General features: G+C 58.4%; 9 protein-coding genes across 9 annotated transcripts; 4 read left to right on the top strand and 5 right to left on the bottom strand.

The window, feature by feature from the left end:
• Positions 1-24: 24 nt before the first annotated feature.
• Positions 25-638, bottom strand: CHGG_00578 (uncharacterized protein; the record flags this gene model as incomplete). The annotated part of the gene is made up of 2 exons (XM_001219798.1): positions 25-360; positions 513-638. 2 exons carry the CDS (start codon positions 636-638, stop codon positions 25-27), a joined length of 462 nt encoding a protein of 153 aa, XP_001219799.1.
• A 3,026-nt stretch (positions 639-3,664) lies between these two features.
• CHGG_00577 (uncharacterized protein) lies at positions 3,665-4,133 on the bottom strand (the record flags this gene model as incomplete). The annotated part of the gene is made up of 2 exons (XM_001219797.1): positions 3,665-3,889; positions 4,017-4,133. The coding sequence occupies 2 exons, from the start codon at positions 4,131-4,133 to the stop codon at positions 3,665-3,667; spliced, it is 342 nt and encodes a 113-aa protein (XP_001219798.1).
• Positions 4,134-6,695: 2,562 nt separating this feature from the next.
• On the top strand, positions 6,696-8,767 carry CHGG_00576 (uncharacterized protein; the record flags this gene model as incomplete). The annotated part of the gene is made up of 3 exons (XM_001219796.1): positions 6,696-7,191; positions 7,256-7,388; positions 7,450-8,767. 3 exons carry the CDS (start codon positions 6,696-6,698, stop codon positions 8,765-8,767), a joined length of 1,947 nt encoding a protein of 648 aa, XP_001219797.1.
• Positions 8,768-10,298: 1,531 nt separating this feature from the next.
• CHGG_00575 (uncharacterized protein) lies at positions 10,299-12,756 on the top strand (the record flags this gene model as incomplete). The annotated part of the gene is made up of 2 exons (XM_001219795.1): positions 10,299-11,781; positions 11,864-12,756. The coding sequence occupies 2 exons, from the start codon at positions 10,299-10,301 to the stop codon at positions 12,754-12,756; spliced, it is 2,376 nt and encodes a 791-aa protein (XP_001219796.1).
• An 851-nt stretch (positions 12,757-13,607) lies between these two features.
• On the bottom strand, positions 13,608-14,942 carry CHGG_00574 (uncharacterized protein; the record flags this gene model as incomplete). The annotated part of the gene is made up of 1 exon (XM_001219794.1): positions 13,608-14,942. The coding sequence occupies one exon, from the start codon at positions 14,940-14,942 to the stop codon at positions 13,608-13,610; it is 1,335 nt and encodes a 444-aa protein (XP_001219795.1).
• A 1,745-nt stretch (positions 14,943-16,687) lies between these two features.
• Positions 16,688-17,396, bottom strand: CHGG_00573 (uncharacterized protein; the record flags this gene model as incomplete). The annotated part of the gene is made up of 2 exons (XM_001219793.1): positions 16,688-16,999; positions 17,274-17,396. 2 exons carry the CDS (start codon positions 17,394-17,396, stop codon positions 16,688-16,690), a joined length of 435 nt encoding a protein of 144 aa, XP_001219794.1.
• Positions 17,397-18,644: 1,248 nt separating this feature from the next.
• On the top strand, positions 18,645-20,243 carry CHGG_00572 (uncharacterized protein; the record flags this gene model as incomplete). The annotated part of the gene is made up of 3 exons (XM_001219792.1): positions 18,645-18,858; positions 19,141-19,455; positions 19,864-20,243. The coding sequence occupies 3 exons, from the start codon at positions 18,645-18,647 to the stop codon at positions 20,241-20,243; spliced, it is 909 nt and encodes a 302-aa protein (XP_001219793.1).
• Positions 20,244-20,880: 637 nt separating this feature from the next.
• Positions 20,881-21,802, bottom strand: CHGG_00571 (uncharacterized protein; the record flags this gene model as incomplete). Its single annotated transcript, XM_001219791.1, has 2 exons — positions 20,881-21,321; positions 21,395-21,802. 2 exons carry the CDS (start codon positions 21,800-21,802, stop codon positions 20,881-20,883), a joined length of 849 nt encoding a protein of 282 aa, XP_001219792.1.
• A 1,594-nt stretch (positions 21,803-23,396) lies between these two features.
• On the top strand, positions 23,397-24,455 carry CHGG_00570 (uncharacterized protein; the record flags this gene model as incomplete). The annotated part of the gene is made up of 1 exon (XM_001219790.1): positions 23,397-24,455. The coding sequence occupies one exon, from the start codon at positions 23,397-23,399 to the stop codon at positions 24,453-24,455; it is 1,059 nt and encodes a 352-aa protein (XP_001219791.1).
• Between the last annotated feature and the right edge of the window lie 332 nt (positions 24,456-24,787).

The following is a 24,787-nucleotide window of genomic DNA, read 5'->3' as shown; positions in this document are numbered from 1 at the left end:
AGATGCCTGCCCGACGGGAATCGATCAGGTCAGCGCGATCTCGGAAGGGTAGGAGATCTGGTCCACAGCTGCACGTCGGGCATGCTGCGCTGCGTGCCCGAGACCCTCCCCCCCTCCTCCCCCCCAGTAGCGAGAACCCTGGAAGCCTCTTCCGAGAAACCCTTCCATGCAGCGCAACCCTGACTGGAGATGTGTGGCAGGGCAGGGGTGGTGGTGGTGGTGGAAAGCGGGGGTGCAACAGCTTTGCTTGGCCGCACGACCACCGAAGCCCGCCCCATGCGTGGTGGTCCGGCCGCGGGCGGAAACGAGGGGCGGGTTCGGCTCCCCCTTCTGCTCCCCCGGCTCTGTTTCCTGCGCGTCCTATGCAGCATGTATGTAGGTACGTCCATACATAATACATACACATGTACAACGCAGAGCGCTTGTCAGATCTCGCGCGGGGACCGTTCCCCACGACCCCATTTGCGCGCGCCTGTGTGGGAAATGCATCTCTCTCCCGCTGCGAGTTTGACATGTGTCCTGGGGCGGGCGAGAATGTCGGGCAGCGCATCGGCAGAGGCACGATCTCTCCCGCACTGGTGGATGAATGGCCCCTCGAGGCGACTGATGCGGCGTCCCGGAGCCGCCCGCAATGACATGGTGGCAGAGCCGAGTCTCCTCTCAAGCGCCGCCACGACAGGGGACGCCAAGCTTGGCAAGCGACCCGGGGTACCATCAGCCCACGCCACGGCCGTTCACTTTTCGGCCCTCTCTCTTTCAACAGCAAGGGGGGGGGCTCGACTGCGCCGAAAGAGCCATTCAAACCCCGCCGCGGCAGAGAAGCCGTCCCGGATTGGGGGGGGTTAGTTTGTTTTGAAAGCCCCAAAAAGTCGCCCAGCTGAGTGATTTTTGGCGATTGTTTTGGTCCGTTCGCGACCCTCGTTTCGAGATTCGCGATTCGCTTGGTTGGGCTTGTTGTGGTTGCGGATGACGGGCCCGATAAACTACTTGTTGTGGGACATGTCTACGAAGTACATGGCAAAGTTCCATCGATTCGCCGTCGAGTCGAGTTACTTTGGGGCGACGACGGAGAATCCCGAGAGCGAGAATTTCAGAGAATGCCTCGTTTGGAGTGACGGGCCTGCTGGATGATAAGCACTCACTCGGCAACGACTTCGGAGTTGGTTAAGACATCCAAACGGGAGACTCAGCAATCAGTCTTTCACCAAACTGCTTCGAGTCAAGAACAATGTTTTCCTTGGCCGACTGTTTGAAGGTTTGAACACACTTTTTGTTGATCGGGACCAGGGCCACGAGGTAAACCATGGTTGGAGCAATGGGAGCGGTTAGGGGAGGCCATTTTGGCGCCTTTTCATTGGCAAGCGCCGTTCGATGTTCGCCGACGGGACCGCGTGTCAAGCGCGACTTTCTACGGGAGCCAAAAGAGGGCGTTGCTTTAGCGGGCCGAAGAGTAGCGGTGAGAGCGGGGGAGTAGAGCACAGTGCGATGTTTCCGAGGCATTTTTCTGATCGGGAAGTTGTACCCGTTGAGAGTGAGCGTTCAAGTTGCATGCTTTCTTCGAGCTGTCAAACACACAGATGTTGTTGAGGAAATGTTTTCCTGGAGACACTGAACTCGACCAAGGCTTGGGAGATCTTTTCACCACTTTGGCCCTGTGAGCGAGACACTTGGAATGTCGATACGAAGAACCGAGATATGAATACAGGAGGTATTTCCCCAACGGGGATTGAATGTCGATCGCGGGACCGAGTCGGAAGTGAGGAAGGAGCGCCAATATCACTGGAAGAGGCTAAATCGAGGCCGTGGTAAAGGACAACGGCCGATACAGGGGCCTTTTGGTGTTGAAGCTCAAGTTGCTGAGAAGGAGCAATAATTCAATGAATGGCAGGCAAGCTTCCTCTGTGACGAGTCGCACTGTGAGTCTGGCAGCTTCTCGCGCCAGCCCCCACACCATCTCCTCTCGGCTGTGCCACCCACCGCCTTCCCCATCCTGGCTGTCATGTAAGGCGGAAAACGGTCCGCGCGTGCAGCTTGTTCCCAGCGAATAGGAACCGCAGGCAGCAGGTGTGCAAAGGGTTTGCGATGCCCGATGTATGATGTGCATGATCCTGTCGTCCTCCCGAAGGGTTGGGGTAGTGGCTCGAGAGTGGGTAGCTAGGGCTGAGAGACATGAGAGGCATGAGTGGCGAAAAAGACGCGACAGTTTTACCTGATAACAAGAGCCCAGAGTGGGATTGCGGATTCTGTCTTCATCCGAACCCGAAAGACGTGATGACAGCACACAGCTGGCCCTCGTCGAAGGATGAAAAGATTGAATGAGGAGAGCGCCAGCCTGGCCCCCCAGGGGTTCCCGTTGTGGGTGTGGGCTTGAGACGTGGTGAACGCTGATTGGGTGACTGAAGGCGATTTTGGTACCACAACCCACCGGGAGCTGGCGCGGAAGTCCAAGCCAAACCCGAAAGGAAGGCTTTGCTATCACGACACCCACATTCTCCGGGCCGGTCGGGTTCAGAGGCGTCGAAATTCCTAGTCTTGGGTTGGCTTCCGGGCGGGAAGCCTGCACAGGACCATGCGGGGTGGAGGTCTTCCCGGGGGCTTTTGCACGAAATTGGCTGGGGGGGAGATGTCTTGCTCGAGCCGGGAGGGATCTCGACAAGCGTCGTCGACATGTTTCATCAGGTGGTTGGCCGTGAGCGAGCTTCAACCGGGGCCATGACGCGGAGAGGTCGAGTCGCCGTGCGGGCGAGGTCGCGCACCGTCCGGTACGCCTTGCCAGAAGCAAGCGGCTGAAACACAATTAGCACCCCTCTCCCAGCAACCCAGCGAGAGCTGCGCCATCAGACATGGCCGTGATTGGCCGGCCCGACGATTAGAGGTGGACGCACAAGCACCTAACCGCTGTGCATTGGCCCGTCTGCAAGTGTTGCTGAGCTTGGGGAGTCTGGATCGGGGTACCCTGCAAGCCGAGACCCAGTGTTTCTGATGGCCCGTTTCTTTTTTTTGAAGACGGGCGTCGATCCGGAGTCTCAGTCTTGATTTGGAGGAACGCGGGACACGGATTTTGACATGTTGCTTGAGCCCGAAAGAGAGCGGCTGTGGCCGTTTCGCATGGCGCGGGAAAGCGCTGCAGAGGTGCTTTTTCTGGAGGCGTGTTTGCGACTCTCACAGTGCGGGGGAAGGTGACGGGAGAAGGGAAAGATCGTCGTGTGGCTGGATAGGAGATCTCTCTTCTCGGCTGCTTCTGTTTGATATTGGCTGACGGGGCCACTTTTGACAATTCTGATGGAGAATTGCGCTCACTTTTGCGGCACAGTTAGCTAACTAGCCTGTGTCACTCTGGTCATATCGAGCAAACCAGGTTCCTCGCGTTCGTTTGTCTGCGCCGCGGCTCCTGGGCGAGGGAGTTATTCGTATCATGCCCGGAGTCACGAGTCAGGGGTCAGCTTAGTTCTTGTCGAAGTGTCGGGTCGCCCGAGAATGCGGTCCGTTGGCTCGGGTCTCCCGATGCTGGGTAGTGCCTAGTGTCTCTTCTCTTGCTTGATGTCGCCTCCGAATGAAGTGGGCCATGTGGGTTGAGGCTCAAGGCGCCGCATCTCATTATGCCGGACGCAGAAGCATGGCAAGGCTGCGGCCCGGGGAATTGAACATGGGAGGGCATTGAACTCTAACGAGACGAGACGCTCCCGCGCCGCTTCACCCACGTTGTCTCTGCAGGTTCATCACCAGCCGGCTTGCTGCCAGCACGGCAGTTGAGAAGGGCACAGCATGAGGGCCCGGCGGTTCTGCGTGTCCTCGGTCCCGCCGTTGGACCCTGCGCTGCGGTGTACCACAGCTCAAGCACCGTTGGCTTCCTTGAGCGAGGAGGGGGGCTGAAGACCAACTTGTCGGTCTGAGACAAGTGCGGAAATCAAGCGAATCGCAATACAATCCTCCCCAGCAGGTCGGTTGACGAGCTGGAATTGGATCGAGCATTTGAGCCAGCAAGCTGCCTGGGGCGGGCCTGGCCGTCGGCTGACCCTTGCCTGAGCCAGTCCCCGGTAGCCACGACGAAGGGAGGTAAGCGAAAGCGTCTTGCTTACCACGCCACCAGATACCAAAGTGGTGGGGCCCGGAAGAAGTCTCTCTTCGGACATGATTCCTGGGGGGATGAAAGGAAGGGGGAGTGGGTGGGAGTGCCCGGGAGTGTCTGGCTCGACGCCTCCTTTTCCTGGAGGTTGCAAATGTCTCGTCAATGACAACGGTCGGCCGTTGAGCCATCTCGCTGATTGCGCAGTGGTACGGAGTAATTACAGACAAGCGTTGATCTGTTCAGGTATGGCCATTAACTACCTAATTAATCTGCACACAACGGAGTCAGTTGACATCTTGGCACAGCACTGGCACATGAAAGGCCGAGGTCCAAGAAACAGGGCGAGGGACTGAAACGCAGCCTGCCCTGCATCGACAGACTTGCATGGAGTCAATCGGAGATTTCTGCTCCATGTCTTGCAGCCGTTGGGACTCGGGAACCGATCTGGCCCTCGCTGTTTGATGAAAGCTAGAGATAGTATCACAGTGTTGGTAGATTGAACGATCAGCGGAAACGAATACCACGCCGATTTACCTTCTGGGTGGGAATCAGCAGCCAATTCGGCGAACAGATTCAGCCGGCCGGTTGAGGAAATACTTTGTATAAAACTGTAATCAATGAGAAGTGAGAAGCCTCAAAACCATCTCGACCCGGACTTTTGGGGGCCTCAGAGATGCCCTTCGTTGCTTGGCTCAGCTTCGGGGAGAGAAGGACTCGAGCGCTCAATCATGATCTGAGCTCAGCCAATTCAAGCCGACCTGTCAGATTGGTCTGAAAACTTGCAACTGTGTGTTTAGGGCAGCCACGCACTTTGCGCTAACCATTTCAGGCCCATTCCTCCCGTCTCTTGCCCGCAAGATTAACCCCACCTCTTATTGCACAGTTTTACGTTGGGAAACTCGCACTTTATGGAAACCTGGACCCTATGCACACGCCCTCGAGCCACTCAATTACCCCTCCCCTGCACCGGCAGCCAAGCCCCAACCTCGTTGTCTTCTAACCCTTGTTCACAAACCCTTGCCCAAGCCAGGTTCAAACAGCGCACCACGCCCCAGCCCGTCTGAATCTGGTCCCGAACTCGCCGCCTTGGACCGATTGTATGCCGACACCGCAAGTAAACGAGGCCCGGTGAGGGCGGGCTGCCTGAAAAAAAAAAAAAACGCTAAGAGGGAGGGAAGCGGAGTTCTGAGTACTACGTTAAGCACCTGGCTACCGATATTTCCATTGCCTCAAAAGTAATCGGCTGCACATGTATTGCGCGCGCAATGGGAGGAAAAGAAAGTTGGTGATGTTGGCGGACTTGAGATGCCCAACCAACGCTTGTGTGGGGAAACGCACACAGACAGAACAGAACCACCTCGCTGTTTGTTGGCCCTTGCTCGCTAACACATAACACAGTGCAGAATTGAAAGTCGAGATTGTTCTCGATTGCGACCCTGCTCTCGGCCAAGGATCCACCCAGACACTCTCCCGTAGTGGGTGCTTTCCGACCCCCTTGACTGGCCAAGCTGGCGGCTGGCGAGCGGACAGGGGGGGCAACAGCGGCTGCCATGTCACTGCCCACTGTAACTGCCAGGTTGGTGTACATCGCACAGGGCCGGGACGGCAGACCGGGCCTGCGTTCTGTTTTCTCGTTGCTCGCTGATCGTCTCTCGAACCTCCCTCCACCTAAATCAGGCCGTTTCCCTTCGTCCTCCTCCTCCTCCTTCCTCCTCACACCTTGCCGACCTCTCTTCTAATTCCGGATCCGAGGCGGACGACTTTGAGGTGCGAGGAAGGTGAGGTTCAATTATCCCAAGTGCGTGCTTCCCGCTCCGTGTGTGCCTGTCCCCCGCCCCGTTGTTCATCCCATCTCGTCGTTTTTTTGCCTCTGGTTTCCCGGCTCCTTCCTAGCCAGGGTTTTGCGACCTGCAGCTGGATGCGCGAGGATTACAAGACGCAACCGGGAATAGTCTGCCTCAAGTCTGCCTCAAGCGTTTAACATCTGCTAACGAATGACTTGCGTGTAGTTTCTACGGACCGACATTTACCGATCAGCGTGTCTGGATCGCAGGAGAGTGCATCCCACTACGAACATACGTACAGCTCGGCGCCGCAGAGAAGACGTCAGATCGACAGGGAATTCGTGTTACCGACATCCATCCACTCCCAGGGCATCAAGACGTTTGGACTTGACCCATCCCCTCGCTGTTGAGATTTTCGTTTGCCTATTTGAAGCCCACGCCCCCCCAACTTGAACGCTCGACCGACTTTTTGTCTCTTTCGCCATTGCACCGTTCGATAGTGCCCAACGCCACAGCAAACAGAAAAGATAGACGCTCGCCATTTGCGGCAAGAAACCGAAAAGCTGGATCCCTCCAATTCTCAGCAGCAACCCCGGGGTTCGACGGACGGATCGTACTATCACCAAGACGCTCCGCGTTCGTTGTATAGCGAGAGACTGCCGTCCCTGGCTCTTACCCACGTGACCCAGGCATACTCGTCGAGCACCTCGTCGCCCCGGGTTGGCTCTATATCGTCAGCGTCGAGCTCCAACCTCGGCTCTCAATCGTCCTTCACCACAGCCGCCTCCACCAACGGACCCAAGACGCCAGGACCTCTCTCGCCCGCGCTCGCGGCGTCTTCGATGCCCCCGTCCCACAGCCAGGGCCCTTACGAACACTACCCAGCGATGAACAGCCAAGGGACCGAGATGTACTACCCTCAACATATGTCCGCCGGTCAGGCACCGCCGCCGCAGACTGTGACATCCCCCTACACGCACCAGCACCAACACCCTCATCAACATCCGCACCCGCACTCTCAGCCGCCTCTGTTGCAGCCCGGTCCTGGTCAATACCCCCCGCCCCAATACGGGAGTCAGTACGCCTACACCAATGGCTTGACGCCTCCTGCAGGACCGCCGGTTTCCAACCCAATGAACGCGCCACAGCCCGTGTTGCCCCTGCCGGGCGTTAGCCAACAGGGCATGGGTCCGTCGTCGTACTCGGCTGGCTTTGACACCACCGGCCAGATTCAACCTCCTGGCATGAAGCCGCGCGTTACTGCGACCCTCTGGGAGGACGAGGGCTCGCTCTGCTTTCAAGTCGAGGCCAGGGGCATCTGCGTCGCCCGCAGGGAAGGTAAGTTTTGAGGTGTTCCTGCCTCCTATTTGCCGCCCAACTGACCGGTATTGTTTTTCACCAGATAATGCCATGATCAACGGCACGAAGCTACTCAACGTGGCGGGAATGACACGCGGCCGACGTGACGGCATTCTGAAGAGCGAGAAGGTCCGCCATGTCGTCAAGATCGGCCCCATGCATCTGAAAGGAGTATGGTAAGTTGCGCCGTTCCGAACCCTGTCCACGCGCCGAATTTCGCTTACAAGGCGGTTACAGGATCCCCTATGATCGTGCGCTAGATTTTGCGAACAAGGAGAAGATTACGGAGCTTCTCTACCCGCTGTTTGTGCACAACATTGGTAGTCTGCTCTGCCCGCCGGGTACCGCCGTTGGGAGTCGTACAAACCAGGTCATGGCCGCGGCAGCACAGCGGAAACAGGACAACATGCGGCCTTCTCAGCCTGCTCAAGGGTTGCCGTCGCTGCAGCAGCACCACCACTCCTTGGCATTGCCGGGACCCCACTCCGGCATTCCCCCGCATCATACCGTTGTTCGTCCGTCGCTTGACCGTGCCCATTCGTTCCCCACGCCGCCCACCAGCGCCTCGACCGTGATGGGTAGCATGGGTGGTTCTGATAACTTCCAATGGAACCAGCAAGGGATGGGCAACGGCCAAGGACCTAACCCGATCTCGATCGACACCAGCCTGAGCCACAACGCCGCCCGCTCATTACCCAACACACCGGCGGCTACCCCTCCGGGTTCATCGATTCAGAGCATGCAGAACTACCCGCCGGCTACCCAGGCCTACGAAAATTCCCGCCACATGTACCAGGCGCCGTCCGCACCTGCCGCTTCCTCCTACCCGCCCCCGAACCCGGCCCCTCAAGGAAGGCCCATGTACCCAATCAACAACTACGTCAAGAGTGAGATGGGGCCCCCGTCAAATCGCACTCCCGGCCCTAACGGTGAGCACGTGGAGACAAAGCCGGCAAACGGTATCATGCATGCTGGGCAAGGCGAGAACGGAACAGGAGCCGAGGAGGAGGCGGACCACGAGCATGACGGCGAGTACACCCACGATAGCGGGACGTACGATCCGAGTCGGAGCTCTTACAACTACAATGCCCCCCCCGTTGCGTCGTTGCAGAACGAGCACTCCCACCTACCGTCTGACATGTCGGGCTCCCCGCACCAGTCCGGGTCAGGGCGTGCCACGCCGAGGACTGCTCCCGCGCCGCAGCCCTACTATGCGCCCCAAGGATACAGCACACCGCCGCGTGTAGGGCAGACGTCGAGCAACCTGTACAGCGTAATCAGCAACGAGCGGGGATCTGCCAGCGGCTCATCGACCAATGATGTCTATGCTAGCCAAGGTGACCTGTCTAGCTCGATACAAAACGGGTATCAAACCCAAGCACCGGCCCTGAACGGAGTGACCTCAACGAAGAGGCGACGGGACGACGATGACGACCAGGGTGACTTGAAGCGCCGGAAGCCCGCGCACGACGGTTCTGGTTCGATTCCCTCCCCCACGTACAATACACAGATGCCACAACCGGCGACTGCGATCCCAGCGCAGCGGCGCAGGTGAAGCGACAGACCCAATTGTGGTGAAGAGTTCCTGCTGCTGGGACTATGAACATGTGCCGCCAAACACCCTTTCTGTATCCGTTTTCGAAACGAGGATTAAGCCTCCCAGCCCGGTTCTCGGGGATGCTCCTTCGAGCTACGATTCTTTTTGTTCGATGTCCTGATAATGGTTGTATACGGGCTTGATGGATGACGGGTTGCATGGGTTTGGGTCTAATCTAATGAGCACCTTCAAGCCGGGCTCTTTCCGCTCGCTCGGCGGATGACGACCTCTTTTCAATTTCTCGCGCCGGAAAGAAAAAGACGCAGCGCCTGCTTACGATCCTAGGCGGCTGTAATGGTCACGACAGGGACGAACAACGAACAAACTAAACAACAAAACCGGGAATCCTGACAAACCCCCCGTTTTCTTTTTTTTTTTTCGGGGGCAATGGCAGGATGGGGCCGGCATGAGCAGAGTTCTTTTTTTCGTCTTTCCTCCCGTATTCTGCTCCTCCTTTTTCCTTGCTTATGACGCTTATGACAAACGACTTTGCTTGACTGCGCGTTAAAAGTTGCGGGTGCAAGGGTGGAAATGAAGGGCACTGGCTTGGTGCCTTTTGTTTTCTTGGAGATGTTGCTTTTGCCATTGGTAACGACTTGATGAAGGGAACTTTGTTAAAGAGGGGCCTTCCAGCCTGAGATATACAGGGGACTTGCCGGTGTGGTAGATTTCTTGAAACTTCACGCGTTGCCGACACAGTCGGGATGACGGTTACAGGTGTTCATAGTGTAGTGTTTCGTTGCAGTATTTACGCCCTCGCTCCCTGCCTTGCTTCTCAGCGCGTTCTTCCTTGCTTCTTCATTGGTTTGCCCTCGCATCGGGCGGAAGCGAAACCCTGTCGAGGCTACGGTTTTCTGAGAATTTCCCGACCGCAACGTAAGAGATGATGTTTATGTTTCATGAAAGGCTATCTATCTCATTCTGTCAGCAATGATGTTTGCCTTTCCAACACAAGAATGGGGAACTATGTGCCAGTTAGGTAAATTGGAACATTTAATTTATGATTGGCAATAATATTGTGCTTTTTATGAACATCTTGATAATGATTGAGAGTACGGGTTGTTTGAGCTACCGATCAGTTGAGATCGTTACTAGTTATTAGAAGTCAGTCGTTTCAAAAAGATATCAAACTGGATGGGTCAGCCGATAGCATGACGGGGTTTCGGTTGGATACGGAAAGGGGCAGTCACGTGGCTTAACCGTTGCTGGGCCACAACGGTAAACAGCCACAGCCGGTTGCTTCGCCGTTCATTGGTGGGGAATGGGCGCGATCGCAATAAAAGCAATTTCCTAGAAAGGGAGAAACATCCACTTCGGCACAAACCCACAACTGACACACTCTGAAGAAGCGCTAGACTCTGATTTGGCAAACACGGATCACGACTCGCGCGATTGATCTAAGACTCGCCCTACGAGAATAAACGGTCGGTCGGCCACTGGCTTTCTTTTTAATTACAGATCTGTACGATCTGTACGCTCTCGTACAACCATGGCCGCGCCCTTAACGCCAACCCCAAGCGCGGCGCTGAACTACTCGACGACCCCGGCGAGTCTACGCCACGGAGCATTCGATGCCCGGGAACCCGCCGATAACAACACCGAGAACCGCAACAACGATGACGAACCCGACAGCTCCTCTCCGTTTATGTCGCACATCAGGGATGAAATCACCTCTCCGACCCAGCGCGGCCCCTCACCGCCAAAGGCCCGTCCGGGATCCCGCATAATCTCGGGCAGCGGCCTCTCACCGCTCAAGATACTCCAGCAGCACCAGCAAAGCCAGATTGAGGCACAGACCCAGAGCCAGTCGCCGTCGCCCCAACCCGCCGAAGAAGTATCGTCGCCCGCTAAGAGCATGCCCCCGCCGCCGTTACCGCAGAGCCCGCGGAAGTCGGCCCCGATCAAGCGGTTCCCGGTCAAGATCAGCCAACCGGGGTCTTCCCGCAGCGAGTCGCCGCGGCGGCCCTCGGATGAGCGCCGCTCCTCGGGCGAGCGTCAGGCCAGCTTGCCGGAGGTACGGGAGGAGGTACGGGAGAACGAGGGGTTGAAGCACGTTATCGATATTTTTGAGGACGACGACAATGCCATGCACGACGACCCAGATGGTGTGGACCACGATGGTGACCATACCATGTCGATGGGGCACGAGGCTGTCTACGACCAGAGCCGGATTGCCGAGGAGGACCATTCGGCCGCAGACGACACCATGATGAGCACATTCAGCGCATTCTCGACTGTCCCGAACCTCACCATGCTGGCAAATACGCGCAGCGACAGCCCAACCAAGTTTTCGGCCACGGGCGGGTCGACCCCCCGGGCCAGCGGCAGGTCAGAGGACTCATCGGCATTGAGGACACCGCGGGGCAACGGATCATACGACAACGGCAACAGCACCACCAACCTGATGGACTTCACCGAGCAAATGCGGTACGGGACCTACGGCGCGCAGCCAACGCCGTCCCGGCGGGGTGGCCAGACTGCGCAGTCGGCGAGGACGCCCAACGGGGTGGGCACGCCACAGCGCAACAACCTCGTGAACCTCCTTGACTTTGATATCCCTCCAGCGCCAACCCCGCGCAGCATCCCCACCATTACGCCGCGCGAGCTGGAGTCGCTTAAATCCGGCTTCCTCTCTGAGATTAGCAGCCTCAAGGCCTCACTCAGCGGGAAAGAAGCTGAGGTGCTGTCGCTGAAGACGGCCGTCGGGGATGCCGAGAAGCGTGTAGGCGAGTGCCTGGAGCAGCTGCGCGAGGTGGAGGGCGTGCAGGGCGCGCTCCAGACGGAGAAGGACAGCTGGGAGCGGCGCGGGCGCGAGATGGAGACGGTGCTGCGCAAGGTCAGAGAAGAGATCGTCATGAGCCAGCGCGAGCGGGAGGAGCTTGAGTTCAAGCTCGACGAGGCCGAGAAGCGCCGCGAGGCTGCCGAGATGATGGCGCAAGACGCCGAGAGCAAGATGGCGGGCATGCGCGCCGGTAAGGCCAGCCGCCGAGGCCGCCGCAGCTGCGGCGGCGTCGGGCGTCGAGAACCGGTCCCCTGTCCCGTCGAACAAGGAAGTCGAAATCGCTGTCGAGCGCGTTGCGCGCGAGCTGCACGCGCTCTACAAGAGCAAGCACGAGACCAAGGTCGCTGCGCTCAAGAAGAGCTACGAACACCGCTGGGAGAAGCAGGTGCGCAAGCTGCAGGCACAGGTCGACCAGCTCAACCACGACAACGACGAGCTCCGCCACAGCAACAACAACCACAACCGCGGCGGCATCGACCCGGCGCGGCTGGCCGAGATGGAGGAGGAGCGGCGCGCGGACAAGGCGCGCGACGCGGCGCGAGTCCGGGAGCTCGAGGCCGAGGTGGAGAAGGTCGAGGCCGTGCTGAAGACGGTGCAGGCGGACAACGCCGACCTGCGGGTCCTGCTGGAGCGCGAGCGCGTCGAGAAGGGCGAGCTGGTCATGCTGGCCGAGGAAATGATGAACATGCAGCAGAGCTTTGTCGCGAGCGTGCCCGAGGAGCCCGAACCCGCACCTACCCCCGCTCCCGCACCTGCCCAGTCACACTATGCGCAGCAGCAACACTACCAGCAACAGCAACAACAACAACACCCAGCCCCGCCCCCGGTAACCGCAAAGACGCCAAATAGGAGACTATCGTCCTCGCTCGCCACCAGCGCGCGCACCCCCGGCACCACCACAGCTGCAGGAGCAGGCGGCGGCGGCAACCCCAGCTTCCGCATGTCGACGGGGCCCACCAGCTTCCGCGCCTCGGGCCTGCGTGCCCCCGGCGGCTCCATGGGCTTGGGCCTGGGCAAGCCCGCCGAGAGCCGTATCGGGCGTATGGCGCATGAGCGCACCAAGAGCGCCGCGGTGGGCCATGGTACTGGTGGTGGGGGGTGGTGGTGGTTTGCCGCGGCCGGGGTCGGGGTTGGGGTTGCGGAGTGGGATCATGAGTTCAATTGAGAAGATGGGTGGTGGTGGTGGTGGGGGCGGGTATCATGGTGGTGGGGGGTATGGGCAGCGGAGGGGGGAGTGAGGCGAGGTAGCTGTGCTACGGATCGGTCGGTCATGCCTGCGGGGAGCCGCGAGGGAGTGGCTTCTACCAGGGGCATTACCTGCCTGTCGAGGGGTTGTATGGATGGATGGATGGCCTTGAACGTTGCGCGTCCGACGAGGGAGAGTGAAGCAGAAGGAAGAAGGCTGTATGAGTTGACGAGTTATTGATGAGGGAACGGATCATGACCACTGCGCGCGTATGGTTGTTATTTTTTATTTTCTCTTGTCTTTTCTCTCTCTTTTGGAGACTGGAGGCGACGACGGCAGGGGCGGAGGGCGGCGCTTTCTTGGGTGGGAGCATGTCACATGTTTTATACCTCTCTCTTCTCTGTCTGTGTTTTGTGTTTGGTTTTAGGGTGGGCCGATGCAATGGCCATGTGGTGTTCTTGAATTGTTGGTTTGCTCCCTTTGATTTGGTGGATGTGCTGATTCACCCCGGGCTTTGTGTTTGGCAAGCGTGAGGTGTCCATTATGTCTGATACGTGATGTGTGTGTGGTGGATGGACTGCTACTACTTGTGTAAGTTTGAGTTTAGCGCTTGTCTATCCTCCATCGTCACTTTGGGGGGAGGAATGGTTTCAGCCGATCGATCAGATGAATCAACAATAATTTTGCTAAAGGGGCTGCTGATTTAAAGTCACTGGCAGTTGATCTTTTGCTCAATACAGAATGGCACGGCAGATTGGTATATCAGATGGGTATCTAACCCTTCTATTCTTCTTTTTTGGTTTTATTTTCCCGCGCCCCTTTTCACCCCCCTACTCCAAACTCAACCTCTGATGCAAAAACGGCTTCTTCCCGTCCCCATACGACGACGCCACCTGTCCCTGCCCGCGAATCTTATACTTGTAAATCATCAGCCCCTCCAGCCCAACCGGGCCGCGCGAGTGGATCTTGTTGGTGCTGATGCCGACCTCGGTACCGAAACCGTAGCGGGTGCCGTCGGCAAAGCGGGTCGACGCGTTCCAGTACACCCCCGCCGAGTCGACGGCGGCCATGAAGCGCTCCGCCTGCTCGGCCGACGCCGTCAGGATGCAGTCGGTGTGGTGGGAGCCGCGCGTGTTGATGTGGGTGATGGCGTCGTCGAGCGAGGACACCGTCTTGACCGCCAGCGTGAGCGCCAGGAACTCGGTCGAGAAGTCGGCGTCGGTCGCGTCCACGAGCGTCAGGCCGGGCGTGTCCGCCAGGGCGGCTTTGCTCTGCGCGTCGCAACGCAGCTCGACGCCCTTCGCTGCCAGCGCGGTGGCGACGGCGGGGAGGTGGGCTTGGAGGGCGGCGTCTTGCACGAGGAGGGTCTCGAGGCTGTTGCAGGCGGCGGGGTAGCCGGTCTTGGAGTCCAAGATGACCTCAGCGGCCATGGATGGGTCGGCAGACTGCTCGAGGTAGATGGCGCATAGGCCATCGGCGTGGCCGAGCACGGGGATGCGAGTGTTGTTCTTGATGTAGCGGACGAGGTCGTTGGACCCGCGCGGGATGACGAGGTCGATGTGGCTGTCGAGGGCGAGCAGCTGTGGGATTACATCGCGGGTGGTGACGAGCTGGATGGCGCCGTTGGGGACCTGTGACTTTTCAAGGGCGGCCGAGATGACGTTTGAGATTGCGATAAAGGACTCGGTCGACTCCTTGCCGCCCTTGAGGATGGCGGCATTGCCTGATTTGACGGCGAGGGCGGCGATGTTGGCAATGACCTCGGGACGGGCCTCGAAGATAATGAGGAGCACACCGATCGGACATGTAACCCTCTCAAGGTCGAGGCCGTTGTCGATGCGGGTGCGCAGGGTAACCTTGCCAACGGGGTCTTCGAGATCGCGCACATCGAGGATACCCTTGAGCATGTCCTCCCACTTGCCCTTCCTGCTTAGGTCGAGGCGGGAGACGAGGCTCTGGCTCAACTTGCCGTCAGCTGCGGCCTTCTGAGCCAGCTCGAGATCGCGAGCATTGGCGGCGAGGATGTCATCCCGGGCGGCAGTTAGTCCGGCGTGGATGGCCTCGAGGGCTTCGTTCCGGGCATCGGCCGAAAGAGTCGCGAGCACATGGGATGCCGACTTGGCAGCCTGGGCGGCGTCAGAGGGAGAAGCGTTGGTTAGTGACATGGCTTGGTGTTTGTTGTCGCCCTCGATCGCAGTGGGTCTCGCAAGATTTTTGCCGTCTTTTTGAACTGTCGTTGTTGGGGGTGTTAGTCACCGGCGAAGCGAGGTCCGGCCCCGGAGCGAGCCGTGAATGGTGTTGGTCAATCAGTCTTGCGCTCTTCAATTGAAAAATAAAGTGGGTTTGCGGGGGTGGAGTCTGCATAGCAAGGATTTAGCGGCAGCCAACAAAAAGTAAGACATGGACTAACGCTTTTCTCCTTTGCATGCGAGGACGAGCCTTTTGGAGCGGAACAATTTTTGAACTTCACTCCATCATATAAGTGGTGCGACTCCCAATTCCCAACTCTCGCTTTTTCTTGGTGGGAGGATTTTTGATCACCAACACTCTCGTCCTCTATAAAACAGGTGCCCATGGAGCCCTCGCGTCCTGTGACCATCGAGCACTGACCCTTCTTCGTACTCACCCGTTCGTTCATCTCTGGCCATTGACCACTCATCCGGGGCCACCACTACGACGTAGAATCGGGATGATGATGGTGACATACCGGGTCAAGGTTCGTCATCCGTCCCCTATCCGAAGCCGGGAAGGCATGCAGGCGGGGCACCGTTCGCAGTTCCGCTAGGATGGAAGGCCTGGACTCTTCTTATTTTTTGCAGTTTTAATGCCGAAGAGCCGAGCCCCGTCGAGGTGATGGTTAGGGGGGAGGACGAGTGTCCTCACTTTTCTGTTGCGGACCGAACGTCTCATTCGAGCTCTGGTAGCTTTACAGATTACGAATATGAGAAGCTTGTTTCTCTCCACTGACCACTGCTTGATCCTTGAACTGTCTCCACGCGCGCCCTCAGAGGCTGTTCCCGTACTCAGGTCAGAATGGCTCGGCTTCCGGCTCGCCCCCAGGATTCGACCGTCTGCATCCGAGGTCCAACCCCGGGCGAGTTTGGCGAGTTTACGCCGGCCTGCTTATTTCCGGCCTCACTGTAACTACCGCCATCGCTCTAACAGACCCGCGAGACCACAAAAGTCCCCAGTGCCTTCGAGAAGTTTTTCTGGTTTCCCATTTTTGGATATCTGGTTCCCTTCCTCATAACTTTGTGTAAAATCAGAAGGTGTAATGACTCCAAATTACCCTCCCACTGAACCTATCTCTTCTTTGATTAATCTCAAATTTCATTCAAGCCATGACGAGTGGCGAAACTACACCAGATGACAAGTCGGCCCGAGCCGGATTAGGTGACAGCCCGGCTTCTTTCGCTGTGCCCAGACCGGGAGGACCCCCGGAGCGGCGCCGAGTCACCGGGCCCATGCCGGAGGTAAAGAACAGCACGTACTTACCGAGAGCAGCGAGGACGAAATCGATGAGGACATTGAAGAGCAGCAAGGGAATTCGGGGAGTTCAAACCCGGAGAAAACCGCCAGCCGTCCCCAAAGCGAGCGAGGGACATCGTTTGCCGACACTAACACGATCCCGCGCGCTCAGCGTAGGGGGCTTCTTGCACGCTTAGCCGTGATACCAGAAGTTGAGCAGCCATACAAGTACAAGAATAAAACAAAATGGACCATTACCGCCATTGTTGCTTTGGCGGCTGCTGGTGCCCCCATGGGATCTGGCATCTTTATGCGTGAGTGGCCTTCTCCCACAAAACTTGTAGTGCCGCGGCTGATTTTGATGTTGTTGGAAAGCTGCCCTTCCCGGCATGTCAGTTGACCTGAACGTCTCCCAGACGGTCACCAACCTGACGATATCCTTCTATTTGCTGGCCATGTCCATATTTCCGCTGTGGTGGTACGTAGTCTCGATCCCGTGTGGCCCTGCCTCCACCCTCTGACCAGCAACAGGTCCTCGTTCTCTGAGACACTCGGGCGCCGGACCATCTACATCATCTCCTTCTCTCTCTTTCTCATCTTCTCTATCATCAGCGCCGTAAGCGTCAACATCTCCATGCTGCTCGTCATGCGCATTCTCGGCGGCGGCGCTTCTGCATCCGTCACAAGCCGTGGGGGCCGGCACCATCGCCGATATCTGGGAGCCAGCAAACCGAGGCCGGGCCATGGGCATATTCTACCTTGGTCCGTTGGTCGGCCCGCTATGCTCGCCCATCATCGGCGGCGCCCTAACCCAAGGTTTCGGCTGGCGCGCGACAATGTGGTTCCTCTCCATCTACGGCGGCGTCATGCTGCTGATGCTGCTCTTCTGCCTCCCCGAGACCCTCGCTCGACCATCACCACCACCCGCAACAACTTCAACCCCAACCAACAACGACCCAGCCAACCCCCTCCAGCGCATCTCCACCACCCAATCCATCAAACACCACACGGCCACCACCGCCGCCCACCTCAAGCGCTTCTTCATCGACCCGCTCTCGGTGGTGCTCTACCTCCGCCAGCCGCCCGTCTTCATCACCGTCTACTCGGGCCTCCATCGCCTTCTTCTCGCTCTTCATCCTCAACATCTCCATCCAGGCCAACCTTCTCGGCCCCGCCCTACGCCTTCGCCCCCATCCCCCTCGGCGCCTGCTACCTGGCCCCCTCCCTCGGCTACGTGCTCGCCTTCCGCCTTCGGCGGCCGGCTGGATCGACTACATCATGGCGCGCGAGGCCCGCCGCGCCGGCAGGTACGATGGGGACGGCGGGTTGCTGTATTTGCCCGAGGATAGGGCCCAAGGAGAATAATGTGCCTGGCGGCGACGCTGTATCCGGCGGCCCATGGTCTGGTATGGGTGGAACCGCGGAGAAGGGGGGTGCATTTTATGGTGCCGGAGCGTGGCGAATTTTTATGTTTGGGCTGGGAAAGCATGTTGGTCTTTTGGGGCCACGACGACTATGTTGACTGAGTTTATGCCGCGGCGGAGTAGCAGTGGGATCGCGCTGAATAATTTTGTGAGGAATATCTTTTCATGCGTGGGGAGTGTGGTTGCCCAGCCGCTCATCGAGGCTATGGGGAATGGGTGGCTGTGTACCATGGTGGGCTTGTTTGCGCTGGTGACGGGGAATGCAGCGATTTGGGCGCTCAGGAGGTATGGCGCGAGGTGGAGGGAGGGGATGGATAAGCTGTCGGATCAGGGGAGATAGGGGGTGGGGGTTGTAGGGGGAGGGACATTGTAGTTATAGATGTTGTTGTTGTTGTTGTTGTTGTTGTATGTTGGAAGCATGGAGGGGAAGAGATACCCAGGTGTTGGTGTTGGAAACTCACTATAAAGTCGTTCTGTTCTTGTCTTCGTCAGTCACCATCTTGGCGTGACAACACACGGCAAGGGGGGTGGTGAGTCTCCTCTTTGTTGGTGTAATCTGTACCTCCACGTTGCACTCGAACTTTGTGGTCGGCGGCGACGAATGATCTTCCCGTCCGGGAAGGCGGCAAGCCCTTCGATTGGTTCAAGACCGGCATGGTGGCTGACACAAACACCGACTCTCCCGCCGGGGGTCGCACGGGGGGTGGGGCTATTGCCCGAAGACCCCTTGTCTTATCCCGTTGCGGATGACTTGCATGAGGAGGAGCCCGGTGTCTTTGACAGAGAAAAGATGCTGTTCGCTGTTCGCTCAGCAAACAAAATTCGTGGCTTTCGCATTCCTCTCACGCAGCTGAGCGCTGTCATTACCCGTGACGCCCCGTCTCCTCGACGGCCGCCCGTCTTTGCGCGAGCCTCTCGTCGTCCCTTTGTTGCAGCCCAACTCACTCAGGACTGGTTGTCGCATAGTTACACGCAATGGTTTCTTTTAGTGGGGTTCTTACCGCCGCCACCGCCGGCTGGCTGCTTGCGGGTGCCGGCGCCGTCATCGCGCATGAGCCCGAGCACCAGCATGAACGGTTTGTGGCGGTTGAGACCGGCGCTGTCTTGTCGCCGCGACAGTACCACATGAGTCCGGCGCATGCGATGCTGGAGAAACGCGAAGGCGGCTGCAATCCAGGTTTACATCCATGTTCGTTGGCAACCTCCCCCTCCCTTCACCCTCCCCCTTTTTCAACGACAACCCATCACTAACAACCACGGACAGGCGACTCGATCGGTGGTCCCAGGCGAGGGCAAATGCTGCAAAAACACCGAATAGTGTGTCTCCCTTTCCTCCTCACCCCAACCCCCCAACCCTTAACCCCCTCCGCCCTTTCCCTCTCCGTTATACTCTCCCCCCCCTTTAAACTCCCATTTACAGGCCCCCCCCCCCCCCCCCCAGCTTGCATAATTCAACCCCACCCAACCTCAGCGCCGCCGGCTGCTGGCCACAATCGGCTCGGCGATGCGACTCGCCCTGTCCCGAATCCCGCCTACCAATGCGACCTGACGCGCACGGTGACCACGTCCGGCACAACCAGCACCGTCACCACCCCCGGCGGCGCGTGCTGCCCGCGCGTGTGCACGGGCACCTCCCAGTTCCAGTGCCCGACCTCCCTCGGCGGCGGCTGCTGCCAGTACAACCAGCGGTGCGCGGCCGGCAGCGGCAGCAGCGGGAGCTGCGTGTTTGATCTGACGGCGGCGCCGACCGCGTCCATCGACCCGGGCTTGATCCCGCCGCCGGGGTGTAAGACGGGGGAGAGGTCGTGTGCCGAGACGGAGGGGGGTGGGTGCTGTGATGTGCGCAAGACGTGTTCGTTAATTGGGGGCCAGGCGCATTGTGCCGAGAATCCGATCGTGCCGACGGGGAATGGGGTCAGTGTGGTAGATGTTGGCGGTGGGGGGTTGAGTGCTGGGGCGACGGCGGGCGTGGCGGTGGGTGTGGTGGTGGGGGTGGGAGCGCTGGTTGGGGTTGGGTTGTGGTGGTGGTGTGTGAGGAGGAGGAGGAGGAGGGATGCTGTTGAGGCGATGGAGGGGGTTGGTGGTGGTGAGGTTATGGGTGATGGGGCCGAGTAGTGTCAGGCCGAGGCCCGACCGGGGGTGGTTGGGAGGGTTGTTGGGGGGAGTGCGACGGGTGGTGGGAGGGCAATGTCAGATGCGACTTCGGATGCCATGTCGCGGAGCGGGAGGGGCGGGCTGGCGCAGGACTACTTCGGGCCCGCGCCGGCGGTTGGCCCGTACTCGGAGACGCACAACACGTCGCCCATGACGACGCCCGGGTTGGACCGTGGCGGCGTGCCTCTGCAGCCGCATGGGCCGGGAGATATTGCGGTGCCGGTTGAGATCGACTCGAGGTTGAGGGAGGAGGAGCGAACACCAGTCGGGTTGGCCATCACGCCGGGCACGAATAGGTCGCGCGACAGCGAGGACGCCACGGAGCGCTATGAATTGTATGGATCTGAGATGGGGCAGATGTCCCCCACATGGCCGCCATACAGCGACGGGATGCCGAGCCCTGGCGAACGGCCGAAGTGAGACGAAATGGCGATGAGTTGAAGATGGGCGTTGTATACGAAGATAATGATTTATTTGTATCAAAATAGCGGGACATACCTGATAACCTGGACCCGCGAGCAAGCTGATAGAGAGTATGTGGCATTCAAATATCGTCCAATTCGAAGGCTTTCTCCCGGCCTCACTGTCAAACCGCAACGCGCTCAATTCTAACAACTTAGCTGTGCAGCAATGATGGTATAATATCTAAACAAAACAACCTCCAGGAACACCATGCTTTCTATGCATCAGCAGAACATGACCCCTAACCCAACATGCCAGCCCCAATACGCCAGCAAAGAAACGCTGAGCCATGCGACGGCACAGTATGCAAACAGGACCTCATCCCTCGTTGAGGACGCGAAAAAGGAGAGCAAGAACAGAGGGAAACAACGCCGACCAACAAAATTAAAATCTCATCAAGGGTGACAGATACCAGAAGAAAGGGGAACCAACGCCTGGTCAGGAACGGTAGGAAGGGGGAAGGGATAAGAGAGAAAAGGAGCCGGCCCAAAAATCAGGAGATTGGCTGAACATCCATCTCCAAGACCAACAACTTGCCCGTCCCTCACGCTCAGCTCAACACCCCCCCCAAACGGCTTATACGTATCCAGATCTTTCAACAGCTCATTCCACCACACCCGGCAGAATAGCGATCCACAAACAACTTCTTCTCCTCCACCGACAGCGTCGTCCCATCATCCTCCCCCTCCTGCCTCCCGTCCCTCTCCCCCGCCCCACCACTCGCACCAAACACCTTGGCCAGCTTACTAGGGCTGCGCTGCAGCAGCCCGGGGGCGGCGGCGCTCAGGCGGGCGTCGGCGCGCGGGATGGAGGGGGTCTCGGGGGTGAGGTAGAAGTAGAGGAACTCGGTCAGGCGGAACTTGACCTCGCGGCCCGTCTCGCGGCTCTTGAAGAGCGACGTGACGGTCAGCAGGCCGTCGAGCTGCTCGAACACGCGCGTGTTCTGCGGCATGTCGAGGAGGGCCACCACGAGCGTGATGATGGTGGCCGATTGGATGGCGGGGCAGTTGATCGGTTCGAGGAGGTCCAGGAGGAGCTGGTGGCGGTGGGTTAGTTTGGGGGTGTTCGTGGGGGGTGGTAAGGGGAGGGGGAAAGAGAGGCAAGCATACATTCATGTGTACGCTCCGCGAGAAGAGGGCTTTGCTCGCTGGGTGGAGTAGGAGTGCGCCTTGTATGAGGTCCAGCGCATTGACGATGAGGAGGTCGTACTGGCCGTCGCCGCCGCGAACGACCAGCCAGTCGAGGGTTGTGAGCAGGCGCTGGGCGACGTTCCATTCGAATCCCTCCTGTAGTTTGAAGAACTCGCGGAAGGCCGGGTCGCCCGAGAGATCGGCGAGCACCTTGCGCGACGGTTGTTCTCGGTCTCGGCCGTGGTCGGTGGTATGTTTCCTTGGGCTGCTTGGGCCGGAGAGGCAGATCTGCGCGAGAAGACCCTCGACTTGTTTCAGGCCTTTCTTGATCTTACCGCCATCAAAAGACGACAGGTTGTCGAAGGCGAGCGACAGGAGCGACTCCATTATGGAATGTGATTCGGCCGATCGGAGAGAAGATTTGTTGTCGCGCCGGATACGTTGCGCGATCTCGTCGCAAATGCGCAAAACAGCCGCCGAGTCGTAACGACACCTTTAGTCGTGATGGTTATCGCTATCGTTCGTAAATACTTCCCAGGAGGGAGTTCAAAAATGTTTGTCGTCGACCGCGGGGCTTCTAAGTTGGTATCATTTGGCGAAAATATACGGGCGCAAAGGCGACTCAGACGGTTAAAACGGCGTTGTTGATGGGAAAGCGGCGGTATCGAGTACGAAAGATAGAGTCTTGCCGAGTTGTGGTTAAAAACAATCTAGACCTCACGGCCGCTACATGTCAATTGGGCGTTATTAATGGCGATCTGGGCCTTGATGCCGTTGAGAATGCAAAAAGCATCGAGTCTTCCAGACGAACTTGCCGAGTCCCGGGCTCCCGTCCATGAACCCAAATTGGCGGGTCTTGGGGTCAATCAACTGAACTGGTGCCACAGCAACGGCGTGATAACAACTGGACCCTGCATGATAGGTGGGCCGGCTCAGTACGGAAGACGAGCAAACCTGTCAGCAAGGGGACTGCTTGACTGCCCGGGGAAGTGGGGTTCCCGTTTACAGCCAGCAGCTTTCAATTTTGAGCTTCTGAGAGTTCCCGTCTCGGTCCTGCCAATCCGATGGCAGGACCAAACTTGACAAGCAAGGGAGTGCAGAACCTGTGTGTTTTTGAAACTCTCCCTTGGAAATCTCGACAGGATGCCGGTCAAGATCAACTTGGCAGAATATCTCTCGGAGCGTTGAGCTTCAATGCTTAAGCTTGAGGTAACATGGAAATCTAGCGAGGAGTTTGTACATACCTATGTATGTACCTCCACCTCGAACACCCGACCGACGGCAACTCGCGATCAGGGAAGGCGGTTTAAAAAATGGCCGCCGCGGCGGTTGTGAGGTCACGGACCCCCTTTCTCGAACGGCCTTTGCTGCGGTCCAACTCTTTGACTTGTCGGGGTTGTCAATGCGAGTTAGCATCAACCAGTAACTCGTCAGGTAATGAGGGAGCAGCTAAGTTCATCGTTTCTTCTTATCATGCAGGGGGCAAACGCCTTCGTTTGCGGGCGTGTCCACCAGCGCCGGGTACAAAAGCTCTCCTGGTCTTCCATGGCGAAGCGTCAGAGGGATGAGACCCCCTAAACACAACAACGTTCGCACAGCACACCAGTCTCAAGACCCTTGAGTGAACGCTCAAAATTACCAGTCACCACTGATCGATGTCAACGTAAGTCCCGTTCCATTAGGCTGCGATGCCATGGGTGCGAGGTGACTCGAGGTATCCCCGCATCTCATTTTCCCCGCCATGAATCGTCCCGAGACACTCGCTGTCTGAGGACGAGCAAGCACCTGGTCTTAAATTTGGACCAGCCAACAAGTGGAAATAGCAGTGACGATAGACTCTGTTTGGCCACACTCACCCAATGTTCCACGGAGCGATCTCGGACACTCAATGGCATCCATACGCGTACTCGAGCAGAGCAAAAAGAGCTAACTCTTTTAGTTGGCGGTTAGGCACTCGCTCCACTGGGCCTGAACGCACCGCATGTCGTCACCTGCGTCAACCCCCGACACGAGACCCCACCACAGGCCTGGGTACTTGACCTTCGGAAAGAGGACCGATTGCAACACTCCAAGTAGGCGACCAATTCCTTCCAGAACCCACAGGCACATGCTGCATTTCAGACGGCCACCCCAAAGAGAACAGCCTGTCCCGACTGCCATGGCCGCTCAAAACCCCCCCTCCTCTTCCTCTACAGCGACAGGATCGATTCCCAACCACAACCAAATCAACGGCCACAGCAACGCCTTCTTACAGTCGCCCGCCGCAATACCACCCCGCACCTCGTCTACAAACTCGACCTTGCCCTCAGCTCTCCGGAGCGTCCCCGAGACCAACTGGTTCCCCGGGTCTGCCGTCCCAGGCCACATACGCCAACGAAGCCGCAAAGCCTCTGTCGGAACCACGACCTTCCCATCTACCACCATGTCCGCCCCTCCAGCCCCGCCAGATCCCAACCGCTTCGCCACCGAAGACTTCTTCCAGAACCGTCGGACATGGTCAGAAGAGAAAGACAAGGTACTCACAGGGCCGTTCGACTACCTCAACGGACACCCCGGCAAGGACTTCCGGTCTGCTCTCGTGAAGGCCTTTGATGCCTGGCTGGAGGTGCCCCCCGAGTCCCTCGAGGTGATCACTAAGGTTGTCGGCATGCTGCACACGGCCTCCCTCCTCGTCGATGACGTCGAAGACAACAGCCAGCTGCGCCGGGGCTACCCCGTGGCGCACGCCATCTTTGGCATCCCGCAAACCATCAACTCGTCCAACTACATCTACTTTTGCGCCCTCCAGGAGCTCCAGAAGCTCAAGAACCCCAAGGCCGTCTCCATATTCGCCGAGGAGCTGGTCAACCTGCACCGCGGGCAAGGGATGGACCTCTTCTGGCGGGACACGCTGACGTGCCCGACCGAGGACGACTACCTGGAGATGGTCAGCAACAAGACGGGCGGGCTCTTCCGGCTAGGCATCAAGCTGATGCAGGCCGAGTCGCGCAGCCTGGTTGACTGCGTGCCGCTGGTCAACATCGTCGGGCTCGTCTTCTAGATCGCCGACGACTTCCACAACCTCTTCAGCAACGAGTACACCGGCCAACAAGGGCATGTGCGAGGACCTGACCGAGGGCAGTTCAGCTTCCCCGTCATCCACAGCATCCGCTCCAAACATGGGCGAACATGCAGCTGCTCAACATCCTCCGCCAAAAGACGGAGAACGAAGAGATTAAGCGCTACGCCGTCTCCTACATGGAGAGCACCGGCAGTTTTGCCTATACCCGCAAGGTGCAAGAGACGTGCTGATCGAGCGGGCGAGGCGCATGACGCCCCCTTTAATGAAAACGGGAGGGGGAAGGGTGGGGGAGTTCATCGGATACTGGACCG

Source organism: Chaetomium globosum, genomic scaffold, assembly GCF_000143365.1.
Source record: "Chaetomium globosum CBS 148.51 scaffold_1 genomic scaffold, whole genome shotgun sequence".
NCBI classification, from domain to species: domain Eukaryota; kingdom Fungi; phylum Ascomycota; class Sordariomycetes; order Sordariales; family Chaetomiaceae; genus Chaetomium; species Chaetomium globosum.
This window is presented reverse-complemented; position numbering and strand designations above follow the sequence as displayed.